The sequence below is a fragment of the Sphaerodactylus townsendi genome, linkage group LG01 (assembly GCF_021028975.2).
Source record: "Sphaerodactylus townsendi isolate TG3544 linkage group LG01, MPM_Stown_v2.3, whole genome shotgun sequence".
Classification (NCBI taxonomy): Eukaryota; Metazoa; Chordata; class Lepidosauria; order Squamata; family Sphaerodactylidae; genus Sphaerodactylus; species Sphaerodactylus townsendi.
Window position 1 is genome coordinate 43,096,499 of NC_059425.1, and position 18,469 is coordinate 43,114,967.

Genomic DNA, 18,469 nt, shown 5'->3' on the forward strand with positions numbered 1-18,469 from the left:
GCCTGGGAACGGCAGGACCCAGGCCGCAGGGAGCTGGGGAGTGGGGCTTGGCGGTGGGTGGCCCCAGCCCCCATGCAGGCCGACTTATGCCCTCCCCAGGGCCTAGGGACGGCAGGAGCCGGCCTGCAGGGAGGCTGGGCTTAGCAACCCTCCCAAGCCATGCCCCCAAGCCATGCTCTCAAGCAAGGGGGGCACGGGGGCGCCAGGGTGGGAGCACCTGGAGAAGGTGTTTCCCCGGGCACCATTTCCCCCCAATATGCCTCTGCTTACCAGGCCCCCCCAAGAAGACATTTATGTTTGCTTACAGCCTTAGCTGTGTGTGGTGTAAACTTGCTTTTCTTTAATTTTTTTTAGTATGATTATTCTCCCTGGGAATTCTTAAAAGACAAAATGCAACATGCACAGAGGTTCCTAAATATCCTCTTCAGGTATGTGTTGTTCAAGAATGGGAGAAACAAGGAAGAACAGGATAGCTGTAACAAGACTGCTCAGGAAGACAGAGGAATGGATCCCATAATCCACAGACACAAGGATCATGAATTTTTCCACATATCCCTCCCTGTAGCAGTCTTCTCCAACTCCATGACAAGTTTCTCCCCAGAACCAATATAGACTGATGATAAAAATCTGGAGGCTACAGTGAAGTAGGGGGCAAAACCACTCCCTTTTTCCTTTTCTGCCAGCATAGTGTAGTTATTATATACTAAAGAAAAATCTCATCTTTACTCTCTCCCAAAATATTTCAAGAGCTCAGAAAAAAAAGTTTCACAACCCCTATTTCTAAGCTGCCAAATGTTTTCCATTAACTTAGTCCCAGTCTGGCATTTGTAGGACAAAAAAGCAAGTTATCTGAAAAACAGACAGAACAACAAATTTTCAAAGGCAGTCTGGCAAAAGCAGATAGGTCATTCAACTTTTTAATGCTTCTTAGAAGTTACACATTGCTAGACAGCACTGCTGCCTGCAGACTACCCAAATTCATGGTGCTAGAAACAACCTGTTCATGCCTAAGGAGGAAATGCTGGTTAACGATACTAGCTGGGCCATTCTAGACAAAATCACCACAGAAAGTTATTTCAAAGTCTTCCCTGTTTGAATCAAGGAATATTTCCACTTGCCAGACATATTATACCTTGTCCATTTTCAAGCGCTGCTAAGCCCATACCTGAATATGCAGTCGCTCATTTTCTTCTATCTTCTTTTGAAGGTCTTCATCAAAGACATTCTTCTGTTCTTGGCTCAGCTGAAAGGAAGTTTCTGCACTTTTCTAGAAGAAAGCAAAAACGTTATTGGCATTGTTTATTTTGAAAATTTATCTGCACCGGTGCCCAAAGAGGGATGCTGCCTGCACCCGCCTGACTACTGACAGCCCAGAAAGATGGGAAGGCTTGGACACTCCAATCAGAAAGGGGCTGATATCTACTGGCATGCCAAGTCTACAGAACTCATACCGCAGAGGAGGCCAGGTGTGACCAGATGCCATCGGCTTATGACTGTGCAGGGAAGAGGTGGGCACTGGCTGAGGGGATAGATCCAGATGTTGGGCACTGGTGCAGAGAAGTCTGGAATGGCCAAAGAATAGGAGGCATGGGATGGTGGGTATGGAGGACAGAGAGAAGTAATTCCCTGAGAGCCACAACCTAGCAATACTGTATTTAGGACCAGATGCTGAATAACAGTTGTTTCCCAGCCACCTGTTGTTCACAAAGTTTGTGGGACATGTCATGGACCAGCGACCATCTCCCTAGCCTACTGCACAACATATCTGCCCTAGACACTTAATACATGGATTCAGGCAGCTGACACTTCTCATGGCATGGAGATAAATTATATCACCAAAAGAAGTAAATAAATAAATAACTTGCCAGTAAGCCTCTGTTAAAGGAACAGGACATTTTTCCCCCAGGCAGTTGGTAACCCTATATTGATGTAGCACAGGACTATGCTATTGCAGAATGACAATGATTCTACTGAACCCTGAGAAATCCTACTTATCCTTTATTCATCATATTCATATCCTGCCACTTCAACAAATAACCTGGGGTGGGGATATCCCTTTTATCTTCACAACTCTGCAGCAGGTTAGAGTGAAAGAGTGACTTGCCCCACATCACTCCAAATGATCTTCACTCAATACAGATCTGAATCCAGATCTCCAATTCAACTTGCCCATCACAGCTGGCACTGCTGCTAGGAAGAGACTCTTCCTACTACCTGAACTGCTGCTTCAAACGAGATTTCTACCGTTCCGGATTCCACCTAAATTCAGGATTTTTGCATTGCCTCCAGTTATACAGCAGAAGGAAGTTTGGCACCACTCTTTTCGGAACTGCAATTCACCAGATCTATGCAATATGAAAGCAAGAACAATAGTCTGATCACCAGCAAACATGCTGCAAACCAGCTTTGTTACAGCAATGCATCTCTTTTTAAATAGTCCAATGAATGGAGAGAACACACATAATGCCACTTAAACAGGGAGGGCAGGGAGAAGAGGAGTTTGGCTCTGGCCGCTTCCCAGATGGGAAAAGCAGAGACAAAAAATAGACAAGAAGCTATGAGAGAGACAGAGCAGGACACAAGTTTAACAAACATTAGATTTTAGGGCTGACTGAACGATAAAACACTCAGATCCCCCACCGGCCACCCCCTCCTCCCCAACAACAAAGAAATTTCAGAGTGTACACTGGAAAATAAATATTTCTCAATCACTAACTGAAAGAACAGGAAGCAGCTAAGTCACTAAGTCATTTGCGCAATTTATAGTTCAGATCTGTATGCCAAATACTAATGCATCACAGAGGGGAAATTAACCAAACAGTCCCATGAGCCCAAACTACCTTCTCACAGAAGTTGCCTGCTGCATCTCTTTATGATTTAGTGCTCTGGTTTCATCTTCTTCACTTCTACGACAGGCAGGAAACCTTGCCAAAACTCCACATTAGGCGTGATTACATCAATCCATCATTCCCTGTGCAGAGGAATAACCTGCCTTCAGGGAAGGCTGCCCATCATATCTCTGCATGAGTCACTGATTTGTTCTTTTTTTTTTGTCCTATTCAAGATGCATGCCTAGAACAATGTTTCATATAGAAACTCAAGAGAGTAGACTTTTTTCCAGATCTAAAAGTAAACTATGAATAGTATTTAATAATAATTCAGAAAAAAAGAAAGTGCATCTCAGCAGAAGTTACTGAACTGTTACTTTAGAAAAAGGCTTACAGGTATTGTTTCGCCTTGATACATACCTTATTCTTCTTGCCTTTTGATTCACTTAATACAAGTTCATCCTGAAGCAGCTCTACCCTCTTGGCCAACTGCTGATTTCGAAAGGCCAAGCTGTCCATTTCCTGTTGCAGTTTTCTGAGTGACTGGTCCTTCATTTTCAACTGTTCCTGAGTTCAACATAAGAAAGTTCATCACACTGGATTCTGGCATGGACCAACTTTTACAAAGTAGGCAGTCTGAAGTATTGGTCCAAATCCAACATCCATTGGTCCAAATCCGTCATATTGCTGCCACTTTTTGTATCATACTTGAACAGCCGAGGCAGAAGGTACTTGGGTAGGAAAGGTTTTTTTAAAAAAATTACGCACACACAAATCCTGACATGCCAGCAGATCCCTTCCTACACTTTATTTACTCCTGTTGTACTTGCAATATTTAAAGTCAAGAGAATTAATTAATTCTTTTAACAGTAATTATTTCAGTTCTTTCACCAAAAGATAAAATGGTTTGCAGGGAAGAGATTCTGCAGTGCATTGCTGGAAGTAGGCATAGTAGGTGCTATTTTAATTCACCAGCAATGGAAAAGGATCTCAAGTACTTACATGAGAAATGTTGTGCAGGACTTGGGGGGGGGGGGGGTAAAATCTCACTTCTATCTGCTTGTAAAGCAATGTGGCCCCTGCCATCCTCCCAAACTCATTCACTAGTAATTAAAAATAAAAGCATTCTTATTCAGTGCTGTTCTTGCTTATACCATCCATACATGCTCAGCTGTACGGGCAGTACTACAAAGGCACCAGACAGCTACAGTCTTTCCCTAGTCCCTCCAGCTATTTATTTTACTTTGCATTACTTTTATTCACTTCATTTAAACCCCACCAGTCACTCCAATAGGACCCCCAAATAATTTATTGCAGCAGACAGAAATACAGTATACAGCCCCAAAAGTTGTAGCTGATGATGTTTAACATTTAACTAAAAAGACACTATGTATGACGTATAAACTAACAACAGTATCAAACTCTTGTAAACCAGCAATGGGGAAATCATGAGTTTACCACTGAATGCACATTTAGTAAGGAAGTGTAGTCAAGCTGACAGGCCAGTACCAAAATGCATCATCTAATCAAGGAGCCAATGTCAAAATAAAACTCTGTTTTGCTTTCACACATTTAAGACACACCTTCAGGGATGCTGAGTTTGCTTGTTCATCCACAACGCCTTTTTTTAGTACCTGATTCTGAGCCCGAAGCTGGAGAAAAAAACAGATAGATAAATCATTAATCAAACGGAAGAAAATGGAAGATTACAAACTGATTAGACATCTGCAAAATCCTGCCTCTTTAAGAAAATGTTAAACAAGTTGAGGTCAGCATAACAAGGATAAATAAACAATCTGTTATAAGTATATAACAAAGAATATAAAAGAAATTCAAGTGTTGAGCTATTCAACTGAATTATCTAAAATGGAAAGAATATGGCTGCGGAGCTTTGCACATTTTAACAGCACAAAAGTATTGAGACATGTTGCTACAAGCAGCTGCTTATCCTCTGTACCAAAGAGGGTCTATCAAAAGCACAGTCAAAGCCAGTCTTCTCATCCCTAGAAGGATACTGGAGGCAGAAAGTCTCCAAAGAGGGGCTGTATCACTATTAAGGGCAAAGAGAAAACATCAAGTTAGGAGGTCTTTCTAGCACTTTCAAAAGGGGGCACTTTGCCCCAATTAAAGTTGTGTAATACCAAATGTACGGGTTGGGGGCGGGGGAGAGAAGATACAAACACAAGGAAAAGAACAAAACATCTCCCTCACCTTATATATCAATACAAAGTCAGATGTACATTTTTAAGACAGCACAATGCAAATTAGTCATCCTTAAATATGCTTTAATGTGGCTGTATTTACAAGTTGGGAGTTAGCAAGGGATAAAAGGTGGATTTTTCACCCTTTCGACACATGACAAGTGAAGCAGGAATTCTGATTTATGGTTAGACATTTGGAATCAAACTGCAACAGTTACAATTGGCCATGCTGGTAGGGGCTGATGGGAATTGTAGTTCCTGAACATCTGGAGAGCAGCAGGTTCCCTACCCCTGCACCAGATAAATAGAACTGCAACCTTGCAGACATAAAATTGTAATTGTATTTTCACCCCTATACTCTGGTACTGGTTTACACATGTTAATGGTATGGGGGAAGCAAGGAAAGGGAGTCGGGTGCAGCGGTTCCCAAACTCGACTGGGATGCAGGAATGGGGATTTCTTGGTCAACTTAGGCAGGGTTTTCTTTTTTTTCTCCCCCTCAAGAGATCAGCCTGGAGAGGCGGGGCCCAGATTGGGGACAGAAAATAATCATATGGCTTTCCCCCGCAAAGGAGATACAATCCCAGGCAGTGCCAGTCGCATTCCATCTCCTCTCTGGCCTTCATACTTCTCACCTCCCCTTTCACTGGGATCTCTGCACAACTAGGGCAGCTATATGTCCCTTGATGGAGTTTCGATCACTTCACAGCCTACAGGCACCCTTCCACATCACCTGCCAGACAGATCCACCCCACGATTGTTCTGGGGTTCACTTGCACCAGCAACCATTGCAGTACTTATGCACCCAACCCATCCTAAAAAAGATTCACTAAGGTAACTTCAGGCTAGATATAGATACAGCCGGCCCAGTGCCTCATTCTCAGCCTCCAAACAGCAGATTCCCCAATCCATAACAGCTGATTGGTGGGACTCTCTGAACACCGCAAGTCCAGCTCCATTCCAAGACACACCCTCCCGATCGCACCTAAACGGAGTGTGCAGCCATGAGACCTGTGCTGGGTTGGATGGTGTTGCAAAAGGGCCAAGCCATGGGAGACAGCTCAAATCCACAACACCAGGTCTTGTAGGGACAGGGATCACCATTGGTTCCGTTCCTGCATCTGGTTTGGAAGGATTGGAAGTCTTTTCTCCCTCTTCATCCTGGGGCTCCTTACTCCCCTCTTTGGTCAATAGTTGAGTTGTGCCCCTGTCTGCACTAGGATCAATGGCCATGACTGTCACCCAGACCATGTATTCCTGCAGGACAGGCATTGAATAGTTCAGGTAAACTGTTGGGCTCCTGGACTGTTGAATAATGAGACTGTGTTCAGATAATACCTGTATTATGACAGCATCAGGAATAATCATTTAGAAGAAGAAGAGTTTGGATTTATATCCCACCTTTCTCTCCTGTAAGGAGACTCAAGATGGCCTATAAATGCCTTTTCCTTCCTCTCCCCACAACAGACACCTTGTGAGGTAGGTGGGGCTGAGAGTTCCAAAGAACTGACACTAGCCCAAGGTCGCCCAGCGGGAATGTAGGAGTGCGGAGACACATCTGGTTCAGTCTTCTATTGCTAGAACTAAAGCAGAAACAGACAAACAATCCCCATTATGCCTGTCTACCCCTTCTCAAGGGCGGAATGGCCCCTCACCAGTCTCCTAGTCCAGAGACAAGATTCAGAGACAAGGAAGCCTTCCTCAGAGTCAAAGCAACCTACATTCCACACCATTGACAGAACTACAACAGCAGATGCCTCAGCTGATAAAGCAGTGTTCGGGAAGTCAAGCGATAAACAGTGAGAAAGTACACCCAACCACAGTAATAAAAAGGGAGTGGGGCATGAGGAGAGAAAGAATTCCACACCCCAGGTGAGAAAGACATGGCAGGACCAAACCAGACATGGGCCGATCATGACAATCAAACATCTGAATCAGCAACAGCACAGTAGGAACTGATATGGCAGAATAAATATTAATATGAGATGCTAGTATTAGGGATAGGGAGGGGGATTTGGTAAAACAGATAGAAAGCTTTCCAGGAAGATATCACTTCCCTAAAGCAGAGGATGAGCTGGTACCAGTACTGACACATCTCACAGCAGATAGTATCTCACACAAGTATTAATAGCAAAATGTGTGTGTGAGAGAGTGTGTGTATGGGTGCAGTCACTCTCTTTCCAACCACTTAACAGGAATCTACAATAAGAACGTGAGAATGTCTAATGCATTAATATGGTACAGCTGTTTACATGATGAAGACATGGGAATGGTGTTAGAATTCAAAGTGGAGCAATATCTATCACAGTGTTTGCATGTATCACATAATAAGTACTGGAACGGCAACTGTGGTAACGATGGATTTTAACGATTAAAAACTGAGGAAGCTGCTAGTTTAATCCAAGTCTATATCAAAGATGTTGGGAACATCATAACCTGGCAAATTATAGAGAATTTTTGCTTCTTAGGAGGCATCAATGTCCCTACAAGTAAAACAAATCATCAGATACTACTAAACAGCGGAATCCTGTACTTCTGATCTAATATTCAAACAGGATATAGGAGATCTGGGATGTTCCTTCACCCTCATCCCAGGATACTTACTAGACCAAATATGAGGAAACAGTAATGCTTCAATCCCCCAATCAGCAACTACCTCAATCCCTATTTTTCAATGGGCTATCAACTGAAAGGGGATGGGGGGCAAGTATCATCCTTCACATAAAAGGAATGTGCTACTGAACCTTAGCTTCTGAACCAAACTACTGGTTCTATTGAGGTCAGTGTTTTCTACTCAGATTGACAAGAGCTATCCAGGGTCTCAGGCAAAGATCTTTCACATCAAAGATTATCTGATTCTTTTAACTGGAGATGCAAGGGACTGAACCTGGGACCTTCTGCATATAAAGAGATTGGGGGGCTGATCATAAGACCTTATGAAAGCAAAGCAAAGGTTCTTTCACTGAGCCATACCCCCTCCCCCAGCCAGTTTTGGTCCAGGAGACTCCAGCGGACAGAGAAGATTCCTGTTGCCACATAAATATAACTGAAAGAACACATGCGTTTGTGCGCAAAATACAATGTAAGGGTTCTTTTTGTTTGCGTTTAGTTTTATAGCTGTTTTCATCTTGGTTTCTAAGCTGCTGCTTACCAGCATTTGATTTTCATGGCACCGTTTCAGAGCGTTTGCTAGGAACTAAGTAGAGAGTGTGTCGCAGACATATAATACATATATTTAAAATATTAATACAGCAGAAAAACATGCCTGAGGTCGGTTTGACAGCTCAAAACCAACCATAAGGGGTGGAGAAAAGGAATCCATAACGATTATTTTTATTCCCAATCAATAAGGGGCATCTATGATGGTCCACTGGCTGGCAGCACTGACTAGGAAATCCTTCACACGCGAGACCTCTCGCGCTGGCACAAAACGAGGACCAGCTACAAAAGCACCACCGCTACTGAGCAGGTTGCTGATACCTGACCCCGCGGGGCTTCCGTCCACGAGGCGTGGAGGCGGAAGATGACTTGAATGAAGGAAAACAGCATTATGAGCTGCGCGTCGGTGCAGAAGGAAGTTGGTGTGAGCCAATACCTTAGAATATTCCTGCGCCAGCTTCTGGTACTTCCCCTGCAGCTCGGCGGCTGCCGCCATGGTAGCCCACGGCGGATGAAAACCCGCTATCCGAAAAGCGGTCGTACAGCGGCTCAACCTACGGCAGAAACGCACTTCCGGGTTTGGGCGGAGCTAGCGTTGCTGCGCAGCCTCACTTTGATTTTAGATGCCGGGCCACCATCTTGGATGCCTATCAACTCAGAAGCGGTAAGAAAGAAAGCGCTCAGCATCATAGTCCAGATAAGCTAGCGTTACACGGAAAAGGAAGTGATGAGAGGCGGGGCTCCTTAAATCCCCGCCCACCTCGCGGGCTGTGAAAATGGGTGATAGACACGGGACTCTATGAATGTGTGGGGGAGGGTTGCCGTGGTAACCGCCACTGCCTCAGGCAACGGTTTTTCGCCTCTCTGCGACAGCTGAAAGCCTCGCCAATTGCCTTCCAAAGGAGGACGGGGCTACGGGGCTTCCCGGTGACTGGCGAGGGGTTTCCTCAGCCCTGAAAGGAGGGTGCTTCCCGCAATGCAAAGCGCTAACTCGACCGTGACTGGGCGAAGCCTCTCAGGGCGCCTCTTTCCCGCGCGAATACGAAGAGACCCAGGCGGCTTGGAGGCGCCTTCACTGGCTGACTAGCTGATAAATTCGCCTACTGAATTATTCTGTTCTATCCCGTGGACTCTCTTCCTTCCTCCGCCACAACAGGCATGCGGACACACACCTCCACCCCCCCCGCCCGCCTGCTCAGATTTTCCACCCTTTCGGCACATGTGATAGTAACATTACCAGTGATTAATGTGGAAACAAATTACATTGTGAGCTCTTACAAAATATTTTGCCCTGTTAAATGTGTTCATACAATATGTGCTACAAGATTTGTTCTTGCTATAACAGATTTAGCTTATAAAATTAAAAATTCCATGTCAGTAATGATTTTCAAATGGAGATTTACTTGCATTTTCTCACAGACTTTGATGAAGTTGTTTTGTTAAAGATTCACAGTAATTTTTCAGCTTCTGGGGTTTCATATTTTGATGACTCTACATCCCATTTTGTCCCCGTCAGTCAGGATAGGGTCGAATTTCCAAAATCTGTATGAGTCACCTTGCCGTTGTGATTGAGGAATTGTTACCACTGTTTGCCAGGTAACAATAAGTGATTTCAGCTCAGCAACATAATGAGGTGCAGGAAGCAGACGTTCTTCAAAGCAAAAGGATTTTATTGCAAGTGGTGGTCACAGCTCGGTCAGGAGGGAATCGCCCCCTTGCAACGCAGTGCAAGAACTTTTATTCCCAAACTTCAAAGCGGGCAAAGGGGCAGGGTCATGGGAGGTGAGGGAGCAATTCCCTCACCCAAACACCAATCAAAATAAACAACACAAAAACAAGATACATTTACAACTTCTGAGATTACAAATCTCGCTGTCAAGCATCTTACCCGCAAGATCTCGCACAGGTGCTGAATGGAAAGCAGATAACGTCCATTCATAAAATCTAGGTGGGCTCGTTGCTGCACCTAGCTAAGTCCCTTATCAGATGGCTGTACTCCTTAGTAATACCCTGGGGCTCCCGCCCCACATCACTGTAACAAAGAAAAGTTTGAACTGTCCAATGGTGGTCCCTGCACGTCTTCCAACGGCTGGGGACCTTTGGGTGCTGGCAACAGATCCGATTTGCAAGTCCAAAGAGGGTCTTTGTCAAAGGGTCAGCTGGGCGTTGGTCTAAACTGCATTCCAGAGCCAACGTCCTTGTCCTTTAATATCAAACCTTTCTGGCCACTGCTTTGGCCATCAGACACAAATTTAAAAAATAACATTTCTAAACTTAAACGTTAGGGAAACCTTGAAAGGATAAACACATATACTTATAGGCAAAACTTTCCTAAACCTAACAAGAACAAAACCTTAAACTTAACTGGAGAACTTATTTAAACTAAAATCCCAAACAAATTCAACTCTAAAGGGGCTTTTATTGCATCCTAGAATGGCATAAACAGGAGGGAAACCATATAGCATTGGCACAAACATGCCTATACGTTCTTTGTGACCCTTATGGAGTTTTCTGAACCACACAAGTCTCCGCGTCCGGGCATGGAGCCAGTGTAGCCAGGCAACTTGACTTCAGGAAAATATTTTGTTTATTTTCCTGGCGGTAACAGAATGGGAAAGGGAATGGACAAGACCTGCAAAGGTCTGCATTTTCAAGCGACATACAGTTAGGCTGCAGTTCTAAGGATGCTACCTTAGAAGTTAGCCCAAGTGAACATGAGATTTAACATGAGACAACAGGATTGCTGCCTGTAGTTTCTTACCTTGGCTGTTCCAGGTAGCTCTTGTGCACCCCTCTCTGCCTTGGTCATACTTGGAAGGGGGACATGACTAGTTTTGGAAGCTCCACCCATTCATTGTTGGGCAAGGTAGAGCTTTTTCAAGTTCTCCCAGTTATTGCAGGGGGGAGTGAGTGAACCAGCATTAGTAGAAACAACGGCACCCAAGCTAAGAGAAATTAACAGTTAAATCCTAAGGAGAATGACAGTCCAATCTGGGGAGGGGATTGAAACCCCTCTGGAGCTGGTGCAACTGTGCGCCGGCGCAAGGGGTAAATGCACCAGCAAGGTGGGTTAATTAACTGGGTAGCCAGGCACCACGTGACTCTGCAGCACCCAACCTAGTAGCCGCTGCTCGTCCCTAGACCCATTGGTGCAAACAGCTGCACCAGCATGGTGGGTCTTCCCGGGAGTGAAGCTGATGTTGGTCAGCTTCCACTTCAGGTTTGGCACCAGTTGCGCTGTGGCCCCGACCTTGCACTTATGCCACGCTTTTGGGTTCTATTGGAGGAGTCCTGGTGCCAGGGAGGGTTTTTCAGTTTTTCCCCTTCCCGTACCACTTGGGAAATTTGCTGGAGGAAGCATGGCGCCACCTTTGGCACACCAGCCCCGCCTGCACCAGACCTGGACTGGGCTCTTACTCTAATTGAAGCCCATTCTTTTTTTTAAAAAATAGCGTTTATTAGTTTTCACATTAAAAAGACATTAAGAATATAAATAAAGACAGCAGAGAAGAAGAAACAACAGATATACAGTAAGAAAGAAAAAAGAAACAAAAGTAAATAATTATACATGCAGTAGACTTATATATATACACACACATAATTGTAATTAACAGCATTCATGACAAATAAGGATATTTCTACTTCTGAATAATTGCATCATTTAATTACACTTTCTTAGAGTTTATATATGTATGTATGTAAGTGTATATGTATATTTCAACTTATTTTGAAGTTAATGAATCTGTAGCATACTGAAGCCCATTCATTTCAATGGGTTTAGACTGAACTGCATAGGATTGCACTGTAAGACTCAAATATGTGCATTTTCAAAAAATACTAGACATTGTGATTTGTTGGTCTCTGATTTCTCACCAAAATGTACAATTTACAATGAGTTAAATAGCATCTATCTGCCACCATTTTTTAAAATAGCATCTATCTGCCACCATTCAATAACTATTGTTGCATTTTCTGCTAATAGAAGAGAAAGAAAATGCAGACGCAATAGAGGTGACCATAGTGCAGCCCAAGGAAACAGTGCATTTAAAGAGAACCAGTTTATTATAATGGTTAACAGTGTAGGTTCTGGGATACCCAGGTTCAAATTCCCATTCTGCTATTGTTTGCCTTATTCACATGCTCTCAGTCTAATTTAGCTCACAGGATGAAATGGAGGAGGGAATAATGCTGTAAGCCAGTAAGGAGAAAAATATGATCTAAATAAACAATTCAAATACCACAGAGAAGAGGAAATTATAGTATATCAGAAAAGCTTACAACAGAGTTGGGAATGGGTTAAGCAACTGGCGTAGGTCTTAAAATTTTGATAGAGATTCCAGATCTCTTTTTGGATCCTCCATTCTACTCATAATGTTTTTGACCACTTAAGTCACCCATCAAAACGCAGTATATTTTATATGAATACCTTTGGTTATGCAATTTCCCCTATAAATACACTAGGGGGAGCTTTTTATCTGCTTTTGGAGTGTTGTCTCTGTTTCTTGAATAAAAGAACTTTTCTGAAACCACATAAATATATGGAGATGCCTGCAAAGCTGGTGAAAAATTGGGAGTCATTTTTGGCTTGGACTATGTGGTATTATTTTTTTAAGCAGTTGCCCAAGTTTGTTTGAAACCAATAGAAAAAAAATCAGTGCATTTTGTGATAAACTCCCTTGCCTTTAAAGGGTGACAGTCCCCTGTTTAAGCACCCAGATAAGTAATGACTCATGGGGTAACGCCATATCATAATGTTCAGTAGGCAGACTGTTTATGGGGTTGTTTGCCATTGCCTTCCCCAGTGATTTGCACTTTAAGCAGGCTGGGTACTCATTTTACCAACCTCAGAAGGATGGAAGGCTGAGTCAACCTTGAGTCAGCTACCTGAAACCGATCAAATTTGTGGGCAGAGCTTGGATTGGACTACTTTAGCTTACCATTTAGTCACAACTTGAGTCAGATCAGGGTCACAACCATTCAGCATTAAACTGTAGATTAATATTTGTTCACATTTTCCTCTGGTTTATTCTTGTTCTGGTACACAACATACACATAACCATATCTCAGGGGCATAAAGAGGCAGCCCTGGGCAAACTGTAGCCCTGGGCAAAACCTGAGTTGGATGCCCCCCCCCCCCCGCCATGGGCGGCCACTCCACCACGACCCAAAATTTTTTTGCACCAGGACATTGGTGCCTGCAGGGGGGTTTTATAGACATATCAGCACCAAAATTTCAGCATATCATCAGGAGACTGTCCTTATGCAACTCCCCAAGTTTGGTGAGGTTTGGTTCAAGGAGTCCAAAGTTATGGACTCCCAAAGGGGGTGCCCCATCCCCAATTGTTTCAAATGGGAGCTAATAGGAGATGGGGGCTACAGTTTTGAGGGTCCATAACTTTGGCCCCCCTGAACCAAACTGCACCAAGTTTGGGGGGTGCCATCATCTCCAGATGATACCCTGAAATTTTGGTGCCGATACATCCAAAAATGCACCCCCCTGCAGGAACATCCTAGAAATTTGCCCAAGAATCTTTGTTCTCCATTGAGTTTTCTGCATTGCTGTCAATGGGGGTTGCAGGCTGTGGGGGGCACATTTCTGAAGGCACAGTCTCAAAACTTTCAGGGTCTCATCAGGAGACTGCCCTAAGGATACCCCCCAGGTTTGGTGCAGTTTGGTCTCAGGGGCCAAAGTTATGGACCTCAAAACTGTGTAGCCCCCATCTCCTATTAGCTCCCAGTGGTGGAAACAATGGGGGATAGACGGCACCCCTTTGGGGAGTCCATGCCAGCTTTGGACTCCCCTGATACCAAACCTCACCAAACTTGGTAGGGGTAGTATAGGGAATTGTAGTCTCCTGAACATCTGGATGTTGCTGAAATTTTTTGGTGCCGCTAGGCCTAAAGCTGGGCGCCCCTGCAGGCCAAAAATGGAAAACCACTAAAATACCCAAAAACGAACCCAGCATTTTGATGCCCCCCACAAGGTGATGCCCTGGGCAGCTGCCCATCTTGCCCAATGGGCATTACGCCAGTGCCATATCTAAAGTGACTTAATTCATTCATTCAAGATATTGACCAAACGTTTGCTATCTATTCCTCCACACTGGGAATAAGATTATTTTTCCAATATTTTGACAGTAAGGCAGCATGGAAAACATTTTTTCCAGTTCATTATGTCTCCATATTACGTTGCTTTTAAAATAACCCAGCAGAATTACTACTGGATTGAATTCAGGCATCAATACATAAGACTTGGAGGCATTATAAAGTTAATCCCCAGTGCATCAACATCAGGAGTGAACAGCTGTTTACAGCAATTCTCATCACGTTCCTTTTACTACCACAGTACAATTTTATCCTGCCATTCTTTTAAGGACCTCAGAGTGGCATGCATTGCTGTCACTTTTTTTATCCCCACAAAAACACTGAAGTAGGCTAGGCCTAATGAGAGCAGTACCTGGCCCAAGGTCACTCAGCAGGCTTCCTGATAGTGGGAGGATCTCAAAATTATCAATGCACTTGAGAAAAAGTCTGATGTACAAGCCAGCTACTGTCAGGAGCAATTTCTGGGTGAGCCACACCGGTGCATTTACAAAGCACTACAGTCTTTGTCAGATGGACTGTGCTGATAATACATATTTCTCCGGCCTACCTTTGGCATTATTCATGCTGGAAAGACATTAGAATGTGGTTGTGTTGTTCACCTGTTCTGAGACCAAGAGACAGCAAGGGGAGCTGTCAGCCATTTTCCTTGATGACAATGTCCAATCATTAAACACCACACAGGACCAGATTAAGACCAGGGTTATTGTACTGGTCTAAGGGAATGGGAGGGGTTAAATTCTTTCCTGTTTCTCCTTGCGCAGAGCCCCAAACCTATCAAACTCCTCCCATTAGATCGCATTACTTTCTACCAAAATTCAAGTACATTTATGTGAAACTACACATTAGATAAAGTCCCAGCATTCTTTCTTAGGACTGCTGTATGCTGTTTTTTTTAAAACAGACTTGCTGTTAGGGCAGCAATTTGAAAGAGGAGGCAGTCACAAGGGCAGAGCAGCTTTTTAACCCTTTCTCCTTCAACTTTTTGTCGATTGAAAATCAGCACCCATCTGCTCCTTTTACCTCTCCTCCCTAGGAAAATTTGCAAATACGCCTAAAAGTTCCTCAGTAGAAGTAAAAGCAGTTTGGCGTAGCAACTTTCTGCTGGAAAATAGCTGGGGAAAGAGGGCTTTAAAAACCAACTCTCATTGTCGTCTCCTTTAAATAACACCAACTAAATTTGAGAAAAACTATGAAACTTTTAATGTTAATGTAGTGTGTAATTCTGCTGTATTGTCCTTGGATTTTACAGAATGTATTGGAATGGAAGGTGTTAGTTGGTTTTCATCATCCCCTTTCACTTTCCTGTCACTTACACAGTCCTATTCAGTATAGAGCACTGCTATGTTGATATCAGAAACTAGCAAATTATAAATTTTGGCTTGAGTCTGTCAGAGCATTTCCATGTAGGAAGAACAGGTATCCACAGAACGTGACCTTCTCGCCTCCATTCCTGTTGCAGCCCAAAAGTCTCCATTTGATTCAAGCTGTTCCATGCTCTACGGTTAGCGATGACTTCTGGACTAACTACAAAGAAAAATATTGGCTGTGGTGGGTTTTTCAGGCTGTGTGGTTTTTGCTCCTAACGTTTCACCTGCATCTATGGTTGGCATCTTCGGAGGCATGTCACAGCTCTGGAGAGAAACACATCTCACTGTGGCATACCTCTGAAGATGCTAGCCAATGGATGTGGGTGAAACATTTCCACAGCCTGGAAAACCCACAGCAGTTGATTCCAGTCTTGAAAGCCTTTGACAATACAAACATATTCATTGATGCAAAGGCAGACAATTGACAAAATCATAGAAAGGAACCATATTCCAGGAACAGGCACAAGCATAGTAATTATTTGTGCAGTTCGTGATTTCTCTATCGACTTTCCATCGTACCAAAGGTCCATTTTCTCCAATGTTTTGTTCCCAACAGCCTCTGGAAGGCTTTTCCAAGCAGGTTAAGAAAATGATGGTCATCCTCTATTATTTTCTCTATTATCTCAAATGTAATGTTTTACTACTTCTGTATCTGGATAGTCAATTTAACTGTCATTCAGTAGCCAATGAGAGTCTTATACCAGGTGAATGTATTACATTTTTAAGCCATCACTACCTTTTGTGGTGACAATTCCTATATACTATGTGTTACATGAAGAAATGCGGTCTTGTGCCAGTCATGTCTTGTGCTTAGACTTCTGGAAATTTTACAATAAGAAACCTGTGAACTGAAAAATGTATTCAGAAATCTTTGACAATGAGCCTTTGTGAGTCATCAAAAGTCACCAGGCAAAACCAAAACCATGTCCACAGATGCTGATATTACAGTGCTCTGAGCTGCTGTTTTGTTTCATGTTATCATAGCAACTGCAAGGCTGAACAGGAAGATGTATGTCCTTTCCCACTATGATTCTGACAAATCTTTTTTATGTATGGTATTTTATTGATTTTATAACTACCACAAAACTAATACGAATGCAATAGTGATCTAGTTACTCTATACCACAAAGACAACAAAGGTGGAAAACTACAAATAACTAATTGGACTTCCTGCCCATCTCCCATTGTTGAAGTTATCCATAATGTAATAAAATTTTCCTTGATATCAAAACCAGAAAGCTTTAAGATCTTGGTAATTATTTTAAACCAAATTCTATTTCTAAAAAATAGCAAAGTAAATGCAGATATAGCTACATAATAACCTTACCTTCCTAACCTAGTTCAAAAATTGAAGACTTGAAAATCATCCATTCCCCCTTAAACATCTCTCCCACAAATTTATATAATGAAAACTGACATCTAATGTTTTTCTAACATTCATATCTAACATTTTAATCTGTTTTATCAACTTTAATCAAATATTTCAGTAATTCAACAGCTAGATATTTTAAAATAAATTCTTTATTGTTGTTCTTGAAAAATTCTTTATCACTTGCTGTAGATGTGATTCTCTGTTGCTGTCCTTTGTATGGAAAAAGAAGGCTTTCCCATTTAAGAAGTAAATCTTATCCATTTCTTCCTTAGAGCATCGGCTAGAAAAACATAGGCTCCTTCCGCACGCGCAAAATAATGCGTTTTCACTTTCACAACTGTTTGCAAGTGGATTTTGCCATTCCGCACAGCTTCAAAGAGCACTGAAAGCAGTTTGAAAGTGCATTATTCTGCATGTGCGGAATGAGCCATAGTCTTTTCTTTTTTGTAAGATTCTCAAGGATATTTCTTTCATCACAATGACATCTTTCCCCTTCATCTTGAGTGGTAATTTATGATCATTAAGATTTGATCAGCAGTTTCTTTTGCAAAGATGGCAATATCTCTGCCAAAATCACCATGATTTTAGATTTTTCGAGTTAACTCTGTAGACTTTTTCAGTCTTTGCAGCTATCTCTTCCTCTTCTGCAAAAAAATTGGTCTGTGTTGAGGCAATTTTCTTTTTCGAGTTAACTCTGTAGACTTTTTCAGTCTTTGCAGCTATCTCTTCCTCTTCCGTCTGCAAAAAAATTGGTCTGTGTTGAGGCAATTTTTCTTTTACAGAATTCTGTTCTTCTGGGATCCATCTCAGTTTCAAGGCCTTTCCTCTGGTCTGATATTCAAGATGAAGTATGGCCTGATCATGCACTTTAAGTTCCATTTGTACAGAGTACTTTTTCAAATCTTTGACCTCCTCCTTTGTTGTTTTTAAGTCTTCCCGCTGTACAATTTTTTAAAAATTAGATTTAATTTTTTAAAACTTCTTCAAAAATTCAGTCATTGTTGCTGGTATATTTTCCAATTCCTTGTTTGGAATATTTCCAATATTGCTTTTTACAGTATCTATTTTAGTCTGCAGAGTCTGGATGTTACCAGACATAGCTTTCACGTTTCCATATAGCTCCATTATCTCCAACAAAGCCGAGCCTTTTTTGGGTGGGGCCATTATATTTCTAATGTCGCTAATGTCTCTAATGGCCACTAGGTGGCATTATGCAACTGTCACCCACAATCGGCAGTAAACTAATTCCAGAACCACTCTTGCCTCCCTCTCTTATGGAACGATGCTTTCAAAATAGCATTTACGTTCTAGTCTTATTCTTGCAAACTGTCAGTTTGAGAAACCGTCAGATCTGTTTTATTACATAGCTGCAGAGCAGCACCCACTCTCCAACATCTTCAATTCAGAGAATCTCCCTTAGGTTAGTATCTTTTATAT

The 18,469-nt window shown here is 42.7% G+C and overlaps 1 protein-coding gene across 2 annotated transcripts in view; it reads right to left on the reverse strand.

Moving 5' to 3' along the window:
- Nucleotides 1-8,874, reverse strand: part of PPP1R21 (protein phosphatase 1 regulatory subunit 21) — a 47,121-nt gene extending 38,247 nt beyond the window's left edge. Inside the window, exons 1-4 of one of the 2 annotated variants that reach the window (XM_048519263.1) lie at nucleotides 8,625-8,874; nucleotides 4,412-4,480; nucleotides 3,249-3,389; nucleotides 1,166-1,267 (exon numbers count right to left, since the gene is read on the reverse strand). In XM_048519263.1, coding sequence (XP_048375220.1) covers nucleotides 1,166-1,267; nucleotides 3,249-3,389; nucleotides 4,412-4,480; nucleotides 8,625-8,684 — 372 coding nt within the window. In that variant the 5' untranslated portion in view covers nucleotides 8,685-8,874. Of the gene's footprint in view, nucleotides 1-1,165; nucleotides 1,268-3,248; nucleotides 3,396-4,411; nucleotides 4,481-8,624 lie in introns of both variants that reach the window. The other variant, XM_048519255.1, reaches the window with a different exon arrangement.
- Nucleotides 8,875-18,469: the final 9,595 nt, after the last annotated feature.